We start from the raw sequence: 14,165 nt of genomic DNA, 5'->3' as shown, positions 1-14,165 counted from the left end.
ATGTATAATTTACTGAAGCTATGATATCCAAATTTTGTTAACTTAGGCCTCTTCCATCCATATAGCAGTTGTTTTCATTTTCTTTATTTTACTCTTTTGAAAATTTATTATCTTACTGCCTTTTAGAATCAAACATAAATCTCCTTTCTCTTAAAAAGGTCACATACTGGTGAAAAGCCATTTAAGTGCTCTCAGTGTGGAAGAGGTTTTGTGTCAGCGGGAGTTCTGAAAGCACATATTAGAACACACACTGGACTGAAAGCTTTTAAGTGTCTTATATGCAACGGGGCCTTCACTACTGGTGGTAGCCTCAGGCGACATATGGGAATCCATAATGACCTTCGACCATATATGTGTCCATATTGTCAAAAAACATTCAAAACATCACTAAACTGTAAAAAACACATGAAGACTCATAGGTATGTTTACAGTTTTTATGCAAATCCTTCGATGTATATCGGTAGTCCTTTCGTAAAAATACTTCAAAAGGTAGCTTTGCTCAGTCTTAAATGCTAATAATTGAATAAGGATATTTGTTTCTGGGTAGCAAATACTTAGCTCGCTCTGTAGGCATAGTAAATTATGCTGTATAATAATAAAAAAAAGACATAATGTATGTCTAAAGCCACAAAAAAAACCTTCTTACCTTTATTTGCAGGTACGAACTTGCACAGCAACTTCAGCAGCATCAGCAGTCTGCTTCAATAGATGACTCTACAGTAGATCAGCAGAGCATTCATGTTTCTACACAGATGCAAGTGGAGATTGAAAGCGATGAGCTTCAGCAGTCAGAAGCTGTTGCAACAGATCAGCAGGCTATTTTAGAGTTAGACCAGCAGCCAGTAGTAGGCACAGAAGAAACAGCACTAGAACAACAATTGGCTGATCAGCCTTTAGAGCAAGATGAGGGTGAGTATTTGAAACATGATGAGGTTTATGATGAGGTCAGTTTCTTCCAAAATTCAAATGATTTTGGTTTCAAGACAATGCGAGTAAATAACTAGAAAAGTACGTAGAGTAAAAAGGTCACCACTTAGCATATTATACAATTTTATTCATTAGTTTTTAGGCGTACTGTTAAAAATATAAAACTACGTATTAAACTTTACACATTTATTTGTATCACAAACAAAACTGCTAAATATATTGAAAATAACATGGCCAAAAATTTTTTCATCTCTAATAAAAAGCACTGCTGTATAGTCTGCTTAGAAAGTAATACCTGTGATTTGAGGTCAGAAAATACAAAATGCTTGGTCAATTTATTCCATTAGTGATGATAGAACAAAGTATTTTACTTAAGCTTTTTTGCTTTTTTTCATAGTAAATACAAGAGCCTACAATAAGCAGAGATTTAAATAGCTATTCAGCTAATAATTTTTTGTCTATTTTTTAATATAGGAAAAATTCAAATGACTAAAATATAATTTTTCAGGAGTAACTGAATTATCCAATTAATTCCATCTTTTCTTGATACATATATTTTGTTCATCTCCCCCATTTCAGATAGATTTGTGACATCCCAGCATACTTTACAAGAAAACATCGCTCAGTTTGAGCAACAAGCTATAACACAGCAGTCATTTGATCAACAGGGCTTATCACAAGGTTAGTAATAAATAAAGCTTTTATAAAGGTTTTGAAGGTGATCTTTATAAATTTGGTTTTACGGCATAGCTATCAAAAAACATTTTAAAATTGAGCATCCACAATCAATGTAGCTGCAAGGCAGATAACTTGCAAAAGCATTTTCTTAAATTACAATTTTGAAACTATATTTGCTAGAATATACAGAATACTTGAATATAATTAGATTTTGCTTTTATGAGCTGATGATTAGCCGTTACAGTATGGGGCTTGTAGTCAGGCATTTTATAGTCTTTCCTTGATTGTGTTGGTAATTGCTGTGATAGTAGGCAGTCCACAGAACTTCCCCATCTAACTGTACCTGCTGCTAACTTGAGATGATCAGAAACATGCTCTACGATTTGATTGAGTAGCTGTTGAGATTTGTGATACATTATCATGTAAAAATCATTGTTTCACTTAATGACAGCGGTTTTCTTTATATTTTATAAACCTACATACATAACAAATTAAAAGTTCATAAACACTTGTAAGTTTTTTTTATTCTAGCTTTAAAATACTCAGGTGTAAGAGATGCTTTTGTAGCCTGCAGAGAATGAAGAAGTTAGTTTTCCTTCACTTTTCACTGCTGTCTTTCTTGAGTTGTTGCTTGATATGATGTTACTAGTTCTTGTTTGGTTGGGTTTGGGTGTGGTGTTACATTGAAGTTTTTTGTTTGTTTTGGTTGGTCTCTTCCTCCTTTTTTCTGATTCTAGCAAAGAACTTTAGCTGGTAATTAGCAATTGGTATCCCATTTGATTAAACTTCTATATTAATTTCATTCCCTGATTAATTGTAGAGTGCTTTTTGTAAAAATGTTATCAACTGCTAAATTGTGTGACAGTGTGAAGAAGTAGTGTAATTTCTTGCCAATTTTAATTCTCTAGGTTGTGCTGCTTTGTATGTCACTGAGAAAAGAAATTAGTCTCCACCTTTATTAAGTAAGACTGAACCAGGTCCTATTAAAAACCTGTGGATTACTTTCATTCGTTACCTATTCAATTTTTCCAAATGAACAAAAAGAGACTGCAGAATAAAAATGCAACCTTTTCACCCTCAGTGTAACTTTCAGTGTGATTTTGTTTTTTGTTTGGATTTTTACAGCTCTTTTGAGCTTAAAAATCCAATATGCAGACCTTGTTTTGCTGTTTTTATTTAGACTTCAGTTTCTAGTGTGTTATTTTCTTCATTAAGTGAATGTTAAATACAGAGTGCTTTTTTCCGGGGAGGGGGAAGAAAAGATACTTCTTGATCCTACAAAACAATTCTTTCATCAGAAATCTGGGCTGATCATCAGTACATTATAAAACTGGTACAGGAGAATCAGAACGAGTGTGGTTTTATTTAAGGCTCATTTGTATAAGATGTCTCCTATTCTACTTGGAATCTCATCCACAGATTCCCTACTCTTTGAAGTTTCCTTGAAGATCCTGGAGCCCTACAAAATTTTTGAATTTCAGGTAGGTAAGCATTTGCGCGGATGCATGCGTTAAATTGGTCGACCCTCTCCCTATGTCTGCATCTGTGCTTCATGCTCCTAATTTCTTTTTCCTATCAGCTAGGCAGAGCATTCAAGCTCAAGACAATGTGTCTTTTTTTTTTTCCTTGATACTTGTAGGCTGTATTCTTGCTAAAATAGTTTGGGTCATTGTTTATTAACAGAACATCAAAGTTTTTAGAAAATCTTCAGTAAGTTTTTTTTAAATTTTTTTGAGAAAGGAAATCTTTGCATTTCATCCAAATGATGCTGATTTCTACGTCTGCACAGACCTGTTAGAACTTGTTTTTTTTTTCTTTCTGGTTTGTTTGTAATACTTTTCAGTAGTATAAGTATTAGTTACTAGTACAAACAATTTCTGGTTTGTTCAGATTTTCTTCTTGATATGCTCAGACTTGGTAAAAAGTGTGTATCTTTTGAGGGTGCTTCTGTGTCATAATCTGGTATTCATTTTAGCTAGTTCTGAAGATAGTAAAAGCACTTCAGTGTTCTTTGTAATTTTACGTATTCAGGCATCTTCATTTGAAGACTTTTTAGTGAGGTCAGAACAACCAAACAGATCCTTTATCAGAACATGTCTTTAGGCTGTTGAACATCATCTGTCACCAAACATGTTTTCATATAGATTATGTCACCCTTTCTTCCTTAAAATATCCCTATAAGCATGGTTGAATGTTAATAATTCAATTAGTGGAGATGGGGGAAGTGTTTATGAAATACTACAAGAATTCCAAATACTATTATTCTGTTGCCTACATGAATATACCCTTGCCACTGGACTGCTGTTTTGCTTTCTTAAGAAGTTGATTTGCAATCCTAAGACTTGAAATTCCTATTTTTTTCAGTAACTATTTACACATTGGTTCTAATGAATACCGTTCAGGTGGTTCCAAAAGTTACCTAGGAAACAAACCTCCAGAACATTTGATTGCTAGTTGTGGATCTCTGCAGTGATAAACATGTGCATGTAGATGCATTTGTAATTTTGAATGACCTGTCAGTTTGGAAAAGAAAGACACAAAGTTGTTATTACAAACTCTAAAATACTGTATTTTCTATGAACTATTACACGGTAGGTTTCTGATTCTTACGTCAAGCCCATGTGTCTCCAGTAGTAAACTGATTTCCAGCATATTCTATTTTGTTTAGTAATTTTTATCAATGTAGAAGAGAATAGGTTGGGTAATGTTATAAAGCCAAGAGAAAATGAACGTTGCAAATGAATGCTTGTACTGAACGTAAAGCTGATCCAAGTTTAGAAAACTTTGTAGTAAGAGACTCCCTTTGTTATACAGACCTTAAGTTGTTTTCTGTTCTTTGCTTGGCAAAAGAAAGTTAAGCAGAAGTTTCTGTGAAATGATAGTGATGGAAAGCAAGAACAGAAATTCAAGGCTATGAATTTTGTCTCTTACTTAGACATAGCCTATCTCATTTACTTATTTTTTTGTTTAATGTTGTTCCGTGAAAATAGTCTGGTAGTGGCAAATGTCTTTAACGTACTCAGAGTTGTCAGATCTTTTTAAAATATTGAGTGGAAATTGACCTTCGACCTAGGTGTTGAGCAACAGAGTGATGCATCACTTACGTTCTTTTTGTAGCTTATTACTATATTTATTCTTGAACTACCTTCAGAAGTAGTATTTCTTTCTTCATTTTGTCCCAAAATACATCTAAATTCAGAACTTTTCTTCCCAAGCACTCTGTTCCAGGATTCTTTCTGGGAAACTTTTCAGAAGACCTATAATTGCTTTTATTAAAACACTGTAAAATGAAATAGGTGATGGTATAGTAGCTTTTCTGTTTTTTTCCTTCTTAGTAAAAATCAGTTACTGATCTAAGATTTTTTTTTTAACATTTGATAGTTATGTCCATTTTTGTATGTAGGGCGTGGAAGTGGCATCACTTTAGTTTCTCAGTTTCTTGAAGCTTATTTTTGTATGCGTTCTCATCATATGTAATGGGAATACCAGTTTTCCATAACAGAGCTTTTAAAATATATTTCAAAACAGCAATTAGTGTCCCTTTAAAGACCATAAAGCTTTGCGTTGCTGTTTTTCAGGCCATTTTTTTTTGTCATTTAATTAAGAGTAATTCGAGTGCAAGGTTCAGCTTGTTGAATCCTTTTTTCTTGTAATCTTGGTAGTTCTAGGAGAAAATCTAAGACACAAGTTGTGGCATTAGGTTTTATGCTGAATTACCACCTGACTAATAATGCTCTCAAGACTTGTTTACATTTGTGCCTTCATTCTATGATGTGTGATAGCACATAAAGAGTTTTTTTCTTTCTATATTGATAATAGTATTCTTACGCTGTGAAAATATCTTCTGGGAAAATTTCTGCTTATACTTAACTCATCCCAGTGTTTGATAAACGTAATTCAAAACATTCTCTAAGCATTGCTTTTTTTGGCCTCTGATGCTGTGATCATCTGATATGGGTTTTTGTTTCTACCCTGTTTCATAATCTTCACCCTTTTTGTCCGCTGAAGGCAAACTGCACAGAAATAATAAAATTGCTGCCCTTATTAATTACTCATACTTGTGGTTTCATTTCCTCCAATGTAACACCGATTTTATTTAATATTAGAAGTATTAGGGTTTGGAAGGGTTGATAAAAGGGCATCTCTAATAGCATAAAGAAAATTGAAATCTGAGCTATATTTTCCTGGCTTTGAGTCAGTGATACTATCAGTTTGTTCATTCATTTAGAAAAAGAATTGGTTAAGATCTGATATCTTAGAAGAACAAAACCAAATAAAAATTTCAGGTCTTCATACTGGAAATGTGAGTTAAAAATGTGTTTATTTTTACTTTGCAGTTTGCCTTTGAGAGGCCATACTTTACTGTTATCTAAAGAGTGGGAATATGTGGAGGAGATCCAAAGTAGGAGAAAATGGGGTTGCTTTATCAGAAACTGGAGTTCTCCTATTGGGTCATCTCCTCCACTCACCCGCCATCCTCCCCACTGAGCTTTGCATCCTTGTGATCGGCTTCCAGTGTAGTTAAGGGAGCGTGGTACCAACATGGATAAAGGGAGATGGGTCAACCTGTTTGACACATGCATGCTTACATACAAGAAATTCAAAATTTCAATGGCTCTAAGGTAATTGTGGCACCTTGAAGAAACTTCAAACAGTGTTTTTCTGTGGAGGAGATTGTCCAATAGAATTCCAGCTAATGGTAAGTAACCCAATTATGCATATTATGTAGATCCCAGAAACATGTATTTTGCCACTCAGCAGTGAAGAGTATAAAATGAGCATTACCATATAGTAATACTACTTAATCTCTTTTGAGGGTAGTCTTTAAAAAAAAAAAAGTGGTGTTATTGAGTCCCGTTCGGTATGTTTTCTGGTTTTGTGACTTTTAATTTCTGACAGGTTTTACAGTGAATGACAGCTACAATCAACAGACTCAATTTCCAGCTGTACAGCAGCTGCAGGATTCAAGCACACTTGAATCTCAGGCTCTTTCAACGAGTTACCATCCACCAACCCTTCTTCAAGTTCCAAATACAGACACTATTAATGTAGTAAGTACTGCTAGATGGCAGAATCCATTGTTTTATGTTCAGTGATGATTTTCTTGAGTTCTTTAATGATTTTGTAAAGTGACAAATAGGGAATGTTTCATGATTTCTTTTCTAGATTGCATTTTTTCTTTGAGTAGCTAGGGGAAAAAAAGGGAGGGGGTGGTATGTAAGTGACATGGCTATTTGTTTCATAAAAAGGTTTGTATGATTTGGTGCTCTAGGCATTTAAAAGGTTATAATGCTATGAAGTAAAATTGTAAGCCTGAAGCTAAGGAACCTGTATGAGTCTTCTCATGTGACTTATTGTTATAAGACAATCTTGTATTATTGCACTATATTCTTTCCTAATTCTTAGATTCTTACAGATGTGATCAAGCAATAAAAAGAACATTATAAATATGTAGTTATCATTCATGGAGCTTGCATATTGCAGCGTAGAGAGTTCTTTCATAGTTCTCATCTGGTTAAATTTATAAAAGAGTTTAGTTACTTATAAAAAAAGAACAACACAGTTTAAATAGTACTTTTTATTATGTTAACAGTATCTAGTGTGAAGACCATCTCTAGCAGTGGGGAGTGTCTTTACAATGCTGATACTGAGCTGCATGAATTATAGCCCTTTTATGCTTTTTTGCAAAGGGCAAATGCCAGTCAGGGAATTAGGTTGTAGAGTCTGGAAACGCTGGAGTAAATTCAGCCTTTGGAGTTTTTTTTCTTAATGTTACAGCATGCTATTTTTCTGGAGGATTTGTCTGTAGCTGTTGCTTAGAGGAAAAAACCTGTTCAGAAAGTAGTCAAGAACTATCAGCACCACCGTGTATTTTGCTACTTGGTCTGGGGCTTGTGCTGTTGAAAATGGCTGCTTTAGTGTTAAATTTAACCCTTCAAACATTAGACAATCTAGGAGACTTGAGACTTCTTTTCTAAATTGGTAGGGAGGTGCGAGTACACCTCGTGTTTATTCTGGTTTAGTAGGTGCAAGTTTTGCTATTTTCCTTCTCACTTGGAAAGAGTGAGGTATTGTATTGCACTCAATTTCTTGACATGAATTTGTGAAAGGGTAGATTTCTGACATTGCTTCGATTAATTTGTATTGACTGCAAATACTATATTTTTCCTTACCTACTTGTGTGGCTTTGTTTCAATATTGTGTTGCTGAAATTTACTTAAGGCTTTGATTTTTAGACTACTCGGTTGATACAAGATCAGTCATCACAAGAAGAACTTGAATTGCATACCCAGCGGCCTCATTTTCTTGAGGACAATGAAGATCAAAGCAGGCGTTCATATAGGTTTGTTATACTTAACTTTTAGGATCAGTCAAAGATTTTCCTGAATTTCTTATGGCTACTAACTACATGCACTAATGAAAATAATTTTCTTTTAATAGATGTGAATATTGCAACAAGGGTTTTAAGAAATCCAGCCATTTGAAACAACACGTACGATCACATACTGGTGAGAAGCCTTATAAATGCCAACTATGTGGCCGTGGCTTTGTTTCATCAGGAGTTCTTAAGTCACATGAAAAGACTCATACAGGTAACAGAGTATACCAGCTCTGCATTTCCTTAACTCAGAAGGTTTACAATACCAAATTTGTATACATAAATTAGAAGAACTGCACGCTACTTACTTGTTTCTGTTATTTTAAGGAGTTAAAGCATTCAGCTGTAGCATTTGCAGTACGTCCTTCACAACTAATGGCAGCCTTACAAGGCACATGGCAACTCACATGAGCATGAAGCCTTACAAGTGCCCATTCTGTGATGAAAGTTTTCGAACAACAGTTCACTGCAAAAAACATATGAAAAAACATCAGGCAGTCTCCTCAGCTGTAGCAGCAGCTACAGAAACAGGAGGGGGAGGTAATTTCATTTTTTACTCTTACCGTACTTACTACGTAACAAGTACCAATGTTTCAGCGGATTACATGAATGCTGTAACAGTAATGCTATAAATTAGCCTTCAAGCATGCGTAATGTCCTGAGCCACTGAAAATACTTTTTTGTCTAAATTGTTTAAAGAAATCAGTTTGCCAGGAGCCTGTCCAGTGTAGTCAGAGTATTGTGTTCCATAGTTATTTTAATGTGCCACTAAAAGGGATTTTTTTTGTCTTGAATAACTTATACCTGTATTTAATTGTTGTAAAAATAGGAGTTACAAATCTAGCTCTATTAAAAATAAATATAGACATCTAGGTAGATCTCTGAAAGAGATATAAGTCCAAGTTCAGGCCACAGACTTTAAGTCCACGCAGTGGTCATGTGTTTCTTGGCCACCCTTTATTTTCATAACTTCAGCTGACAGATTAGGCTAAACAGGTGTGTATATGTATTTTTTGATAGTTACGTGTGTTGAAGATGACGAAGAAAACTCTGAAAGAACTTCAAGAAAATCTCGTCCTGGAGTTATAACTTTCACAGAAGAAGAAACAGCAGAACTGGCAAAGATTAGGCCTCGAGAAAGTGCCACCGTCTCAGAAAAAGTTCTTGTTCAGTCTGCTGCAGAGAAGGACAGAATTAGTGAGATCAAAGATAAGCAGGCAGAACTGGAAGCAGAGCCTAAATACGCTAACTGTTGCAGTTACTGCCCCAAAAGCTTTAAAAAGCCCAGTGATTTAGTCAGGTAAGAAATGGAAAACTTCTGTATCTTCTTAGATCTCTAAATTCTTCACCAGACACTTTGTCACAAAAAAGTTATATGAAACCTTTACTGCTAAGCTAAGGCTTGACTCTTATTTATGTACTTTTGTCTTTTTTTTTTTTCCAGAGTGGTTTAAAAATACGTATCAAAATGCTGGTTTAGTCAGATACAGAATATGCAGCCTTTTCATATTTCTTGTTTCCTGCACTATTAAAACAGTTGTTAAGTTTTAGATTATTTTTCTTGAAATAGAACTTGCATATAAAAACATAAAAATCAGTTTGAAAAATAGCGCTTAAATCATCTTCTTTACTAGTTCTGTTTAATGTTACATTAAGTATTCGATAAAATCTAAAATTAGGAAGATATAGAATATTCCTAGAAACTGATATAAAAGGTATAGATTCACATAATACATGTATTCTGGAATTATTAGGCATGTTCGTATCCATACTGGAGAGAAGCCGTATAAGTGTGAAGAATGTGGGAAGAGTTTCACTGTAAAATCCACTCTAGATTGTCATGTTAAAACACACACAGGTCAGTAAGATTTTGAATGTCTTTGTTGAGAATCTTGTAACCATCTTAACAGGCTCTTTTAGCTTGAAGATTTTGCAAGGAATAATGCATTTCACTATGATGTGGGGAATCGGAATGCTAGGTGACACTTTCTGCGCTTATAACATCCTCAAATGAGTCATTATTTTGAATAAACCATATTATTACTTTGTCCTATGCCAGTAAGCTTATAAAGTAGAATCATGGAATCATTAAGGTTGGAAAAGACCTCCAAGATCATCTGGTCCAACGATCCACCTACCACCAATGTCACCCACTAAACCATGTCCCTAAGCACCAGCTCCAACCTTTCCTTGAACACCCCCAGGGACGGTGATGCCACCACCTCCCTGGGCAACCCGTTCCAATGCCCGACTGTTCTTTCTGAGAATAAATGTCTCCTAATTTCCGTCATAAACCTCCGCTGCTGCAACTTGAGGCCATTCCCTCTAGTCCTATCACTAGTTATCTGTGAGAAGAGGCTGACCCCTAGCTCCCCACAGCTTCCTTTCAGGTAGTTGTAGAGAGCAATAAGGTCTGCCCCAAACCTCCTCTTCTCCAGACTAAACAACCCCAGTTCCCTCAGCCGCTCCTCACAGGACTTGTGTTCCAGACCCTTCACCAGCTTCGTAGCCCTTCTCTGGACACCTTCCAGTGCCTCGATGTCCTTCTTGTAGTGAGGGGCCCAAAGCTGGACAGAGTACTTGAGGTGTGGCCTCACTGGAGCAGTTCTAGCTCATGGAAAAAGTATATATGTACCTGCCATCTTTTTAACCGTTAGCACTGGATACATTTTCTTGGTTTATCGTACTATGACTTTTATTTAATATTGTTCTTTTCTTCAGGTGGACTTTTTGAAATATATCCACATTTCTAGTCACTTCTTTCTATTGTTAGGACTTGTGTTTAAAATCAGTTTAAAGTCTTTTAATATGTAATAAGCTTTTTTTTTTCCTCTGAGTGTCTGGTATACTGTCTTTTAAAAAATGCTGTGCTATCTGCAAAAACTTACTGTTTGAGGTGATTATTAATTTTTTTTAAACAAACACTCCTGTTACGCTTCCTTTCAGGTATGTTATTCTCATGGATGTTGTTGGCCTTTGTACTGCAGTTAGTATACAGAGACTCTTTGTTGTAATACATAGAACCAGCTCTTATATGTTGTTGAAGGTTCTGAGATTTGGTTCTTCGGCTAAATACTTACTTCCTGCATCTCATCCTGACATAGTGTACACTGTTGTAGTGGAATAACTGAAGTCACACAGTATTGTACTTCTGCCTTCACTGCTTTGTAATTTCCTCTATATATAGCAGTTCTTGCTAACGTTTTACCTGAGTAGCCAGCAATATTGCATCATCTTGTAGATGCAATAATCATCTTGTAGATGCCATAAAGTACACTTAATTTGACTTTATTTGGAAACAGTGCTTATTCAGCATTTATCATTACTGTATGACTTTTCATCCCAATTTGTAATCACTATTTTGTTGAACAAAAAGGGACATCAATGTGTTAGGGTTTTGTAATCTAAATCTGTAAACTGAATTGTTATGTCAGGAAGTGAGAGATAATGATGAAGACAAGAAGCATCAGGTGACCTGTCAGGGTTCTGAATGATTTTTTTCACAGTGCATTGGAAACAGAGTCTCAGAAATTAGGAAAAAAATAAGATTAATTGAAATCCTTTTTTTTCATTTGAAAAGCAGCCAGAAATATAAAGAATGTGGCTAGTTATTTCGAATTTATTCTGTTCAATTTAGTTTATAATCCATGTTTTCTTAATTTATTGGTACAGGGCTATTGATTTTTAGAGTTTTTATCACTTACCTTTCTCTTTTTAAAATTTTTCTAGGTCAGAAGCTCTTCAGTTGTCATGTGTGCAGTAATTCTTTTTCTACAAAAGGAAGTCTAAAAGTCCACATGCGTCTGCATACAGGAGCAAAGCCGTTCAAATGTCCGCACTGTGATTTACGGTTTCGTACGTCTGGGCGCAGAAAAACCCACATACAGTGTCATTATAAACCAGAGACCAAGAAGGTTAGGAAGCCTGTTGCCCGTACTTCAACTGAGGGACTACAGCCAGTCAGTCTTCTTAATTCATCCTCAACAGACCCAAATGTTTTCATCATGAATAACTCTGTTTTGACGAGTCAGTTTGATCAAAATTTACTTCAACAAGGACTTGTGGGCCAGGCTATTCTGCCTGCTTCTGTGTCAGGTAAAAACGGGTTACTTGTTGTTGTTGGTATTTAGATGAAATACTGAACTCTGCTTTCTACTAGGGTTCAGGAACTTATAGCAAACGCTACTTCCAGGCAGGTAGCATTCAACTTCCTGCACAGTGATGACATAAATAGCTATTTATTTTAGAATGAAGAGAAAAATGTATGCTGGTCATAGTTCACTTAGAAAGATTTCTTAAGTTCTGCTGTGGTGTTGCACTGTAGAAGGGAAGAAAACACAGATAAGTAGCAGGAGTACTTGTGTTCTTTTTGGTAATATTCTTGCCTTTTCTTAAAAAGGAGAGAAGCAAAACAGTTTTGCAGTGGTGTCTTGGTCTTATATTTAACTATAGTCATCAGCTACCCTAAGCTGTTGTCTGAAACCAACAGAGTTCAGAATATACTGGTAAATGTTTTTTTGACAGGCTTGGTTTGTGAAAAATTGGAGATTTAAAAACTATCTGATGTTTGCTTGGAGTTCTTGAGTGAACAGAATAAGGAGTCCTAGGAAGAGGCAGGAAACTTTTAAAATCGAGATTACTGATTTGTATTTTGCCCAGAGGAGGTATTTCTTGGATGCTTCGTAAAGCAGATTTATTTACTGTAGTAAGGGATTTTGGATAGGCAAAGATAAATGTTTTTGAGACATGAACCAAAGGAGGCTGGTTGATCATACTTAATACTGAAGGTGTTTGGAAAAGGTATGTCAAACACAAGGTGACTTCTTCACCTCTTCTGAGCATTTGTAGCAACAGTCTGTTCAACTTTAATATTAGTTTTCTAAGTTGTTAAGATTTTTTTTTTAAATGCCAATGTACCTTTATTTCCACCCACATATGTGTGTAGGTTTACCTTTGATTCTTTCTTGAATAAAGTTTCTGTTCTGTGCATAGATGTAGCAATGACTTTCTCCTGTGTGTTCAGGTGTACATAGCTTGTGTAAGTGTTGCTTGTATTTAGGGGTGGCATACTCTCCAATGAAATTTATACCAAATTTCTCCAGGTTTCCAAAGCTACTTTGGAGCAGTTCTTGGTTTTGGAAGATGCCAGCTTGTGTTTAAGCAATAGCTATCCCTAAATTATGTGGAATTTATAATTAGCAACTGCAAGTTATGTTTTCTCGCATATATACGTGTTTGTGTAGCTTTTGTAGCGATTTCATTTATAAAAATAAAAATGCTAAAAGAGGTGGTCAGTAATGATAAAGAAAAACATTGTAATGTGGCTGTTTTCTTTGGTAGCTGGAGGTGACTTAACTGTGTCCTTGACAGATGGTAGCTTGGCCACTCTTGAAGGAATACAGTTACAACTTGCTGCTAATCTAGTTGGACAAAATGTTCAAATCTCTGGAATAGATGCCACCAGTATTAACAACATAACATTACAGGTAGGTTGCTTTTAGTCTCTTGTCTCTAATTTTGTAGAGTCAGTTTGAGGACTGAAGGAAGTTTAATGAGTATACTTCTGGAAGAGTTCCCTTGAGCGAGGTGTTTGGCAGTTCTGTGCTATATCAATTGTACAGTGATAAAAGACTTCAACAATAGCTACATTGTGGGGTTTTTCTGTTTAAGTTTTTCTCCTGCAGTCTTTCTGTTTTTTACCCCTCTGGGATTTTGTCAGATTGCTTTAAATGCTGCTTTTTCTTTTAATTGCATTTTGTCTTTTTCATTTTAAAAGCATTTTAGGCTAAATCTCCCCACCCAGCAGTCCCCACCCCTGAAAACAACTCAAATGATTACAGAGAATGTTTTTTTCCTTACCATAACACCTGCATTATTTAGCATGTTTTTAAATACTTGGTTTCAGAATTTAAATTCCCTTTGAGCTTGTAAAATGGACAATACAAATACTTTATATAAAAAAGTGAGATGATTACATTTAAATTTTAAAATGATGTTAACAGTTTTGATGAACTAGTTTAGGTTTGATCAGTTTCACAGAATCATTCTGAGGTTGGAGAAGACCTGTGGAGGTCAACAGGTCCAACTCCAAGCTAGGGGAAAAGTCATTTGCAGAGTTGCATTGACTTGCTTGGAGTCTGTCTACTCAAAAAGTTTCTAAAATACAGTCATCTTTGATTTT

At 35.3% G+C, this 14,165-nt stretch overlaps 1 protein-coding gene across 6 annotated transcripts in view; it reads left to right on the top strand.

The window, feature by feature from the left end:
* Window positions 1-14,165, top strand: part of ZNF236 (zinc finger protein 236) — a 75,115-nt gene that overhangs the window by 42,077 nt on the left and 18,873 nt on the right. For 3 of the 6 annotated variants that reach the window (XM_048079258.2, XM_048079255.2, XM_048079261.2), the window contains exons 14-24: window positions 159-419; window positions 659-909; window positions 1,507-1,608; window positions 6,505-6,656; window positions 7,842-7,948; window positions 8,047-8,198; window positions 8,312-8,524; window positions 9,005-9,284; window positions 9,739-9,842; window positions 11,714-12,079; window positions 13,325-13,470. In XM_048079258.2, coding sequence (XP_047935215.2) covers window positions 159-419; window positions 659-909; window positions 1,507-1,608; window positions 6,505-6,656; window positions 7,842-7,948; window positions 8,047-8,198; window positions 8,312-8,524; window positions 9,005-9,284; window positions 9,739-9,842; window positions 11,714-12,079; window positions 13,325-13,470 — 2,134 coding nt within the window. The remainder of the gene's footprint in view (window positions 1-158; window positions 420-658; window positions 910-1,506; window positions 1,609-6,504; window positions 6,657-7,841; window positions 7,949-8,046; window positions 8,199-8,311; window positions 8,525-9,004; window positions 9,285-9,738; window positions 9,843-11,713; window positions 12,080-13,324; window positions 13,471-14,165) is intronic. The other 3 variants (XM_048079256.2, XM_066992717.1, XM_048079259.2) reach the window with 3 other exon arrangements.

Source organism: Anser cygnoides, chromosome 2 (genome assembly GCF_040182565.1).
Source record: "Anser cygnoides isolate HZ-2024a breed goose chromosome 2, Taihu_goose_T2T_genome, whole genome shotgun sequence".
Classification (NCBI taxonomy): Eukaryota; Metazoa; Chordata; class Aves; order Anseriformes; family Anatidae; genus Anser; species Anser cygnoides.
This window is presented reverse-complemented; position numbering and strand designations above follow the sequence as displayed.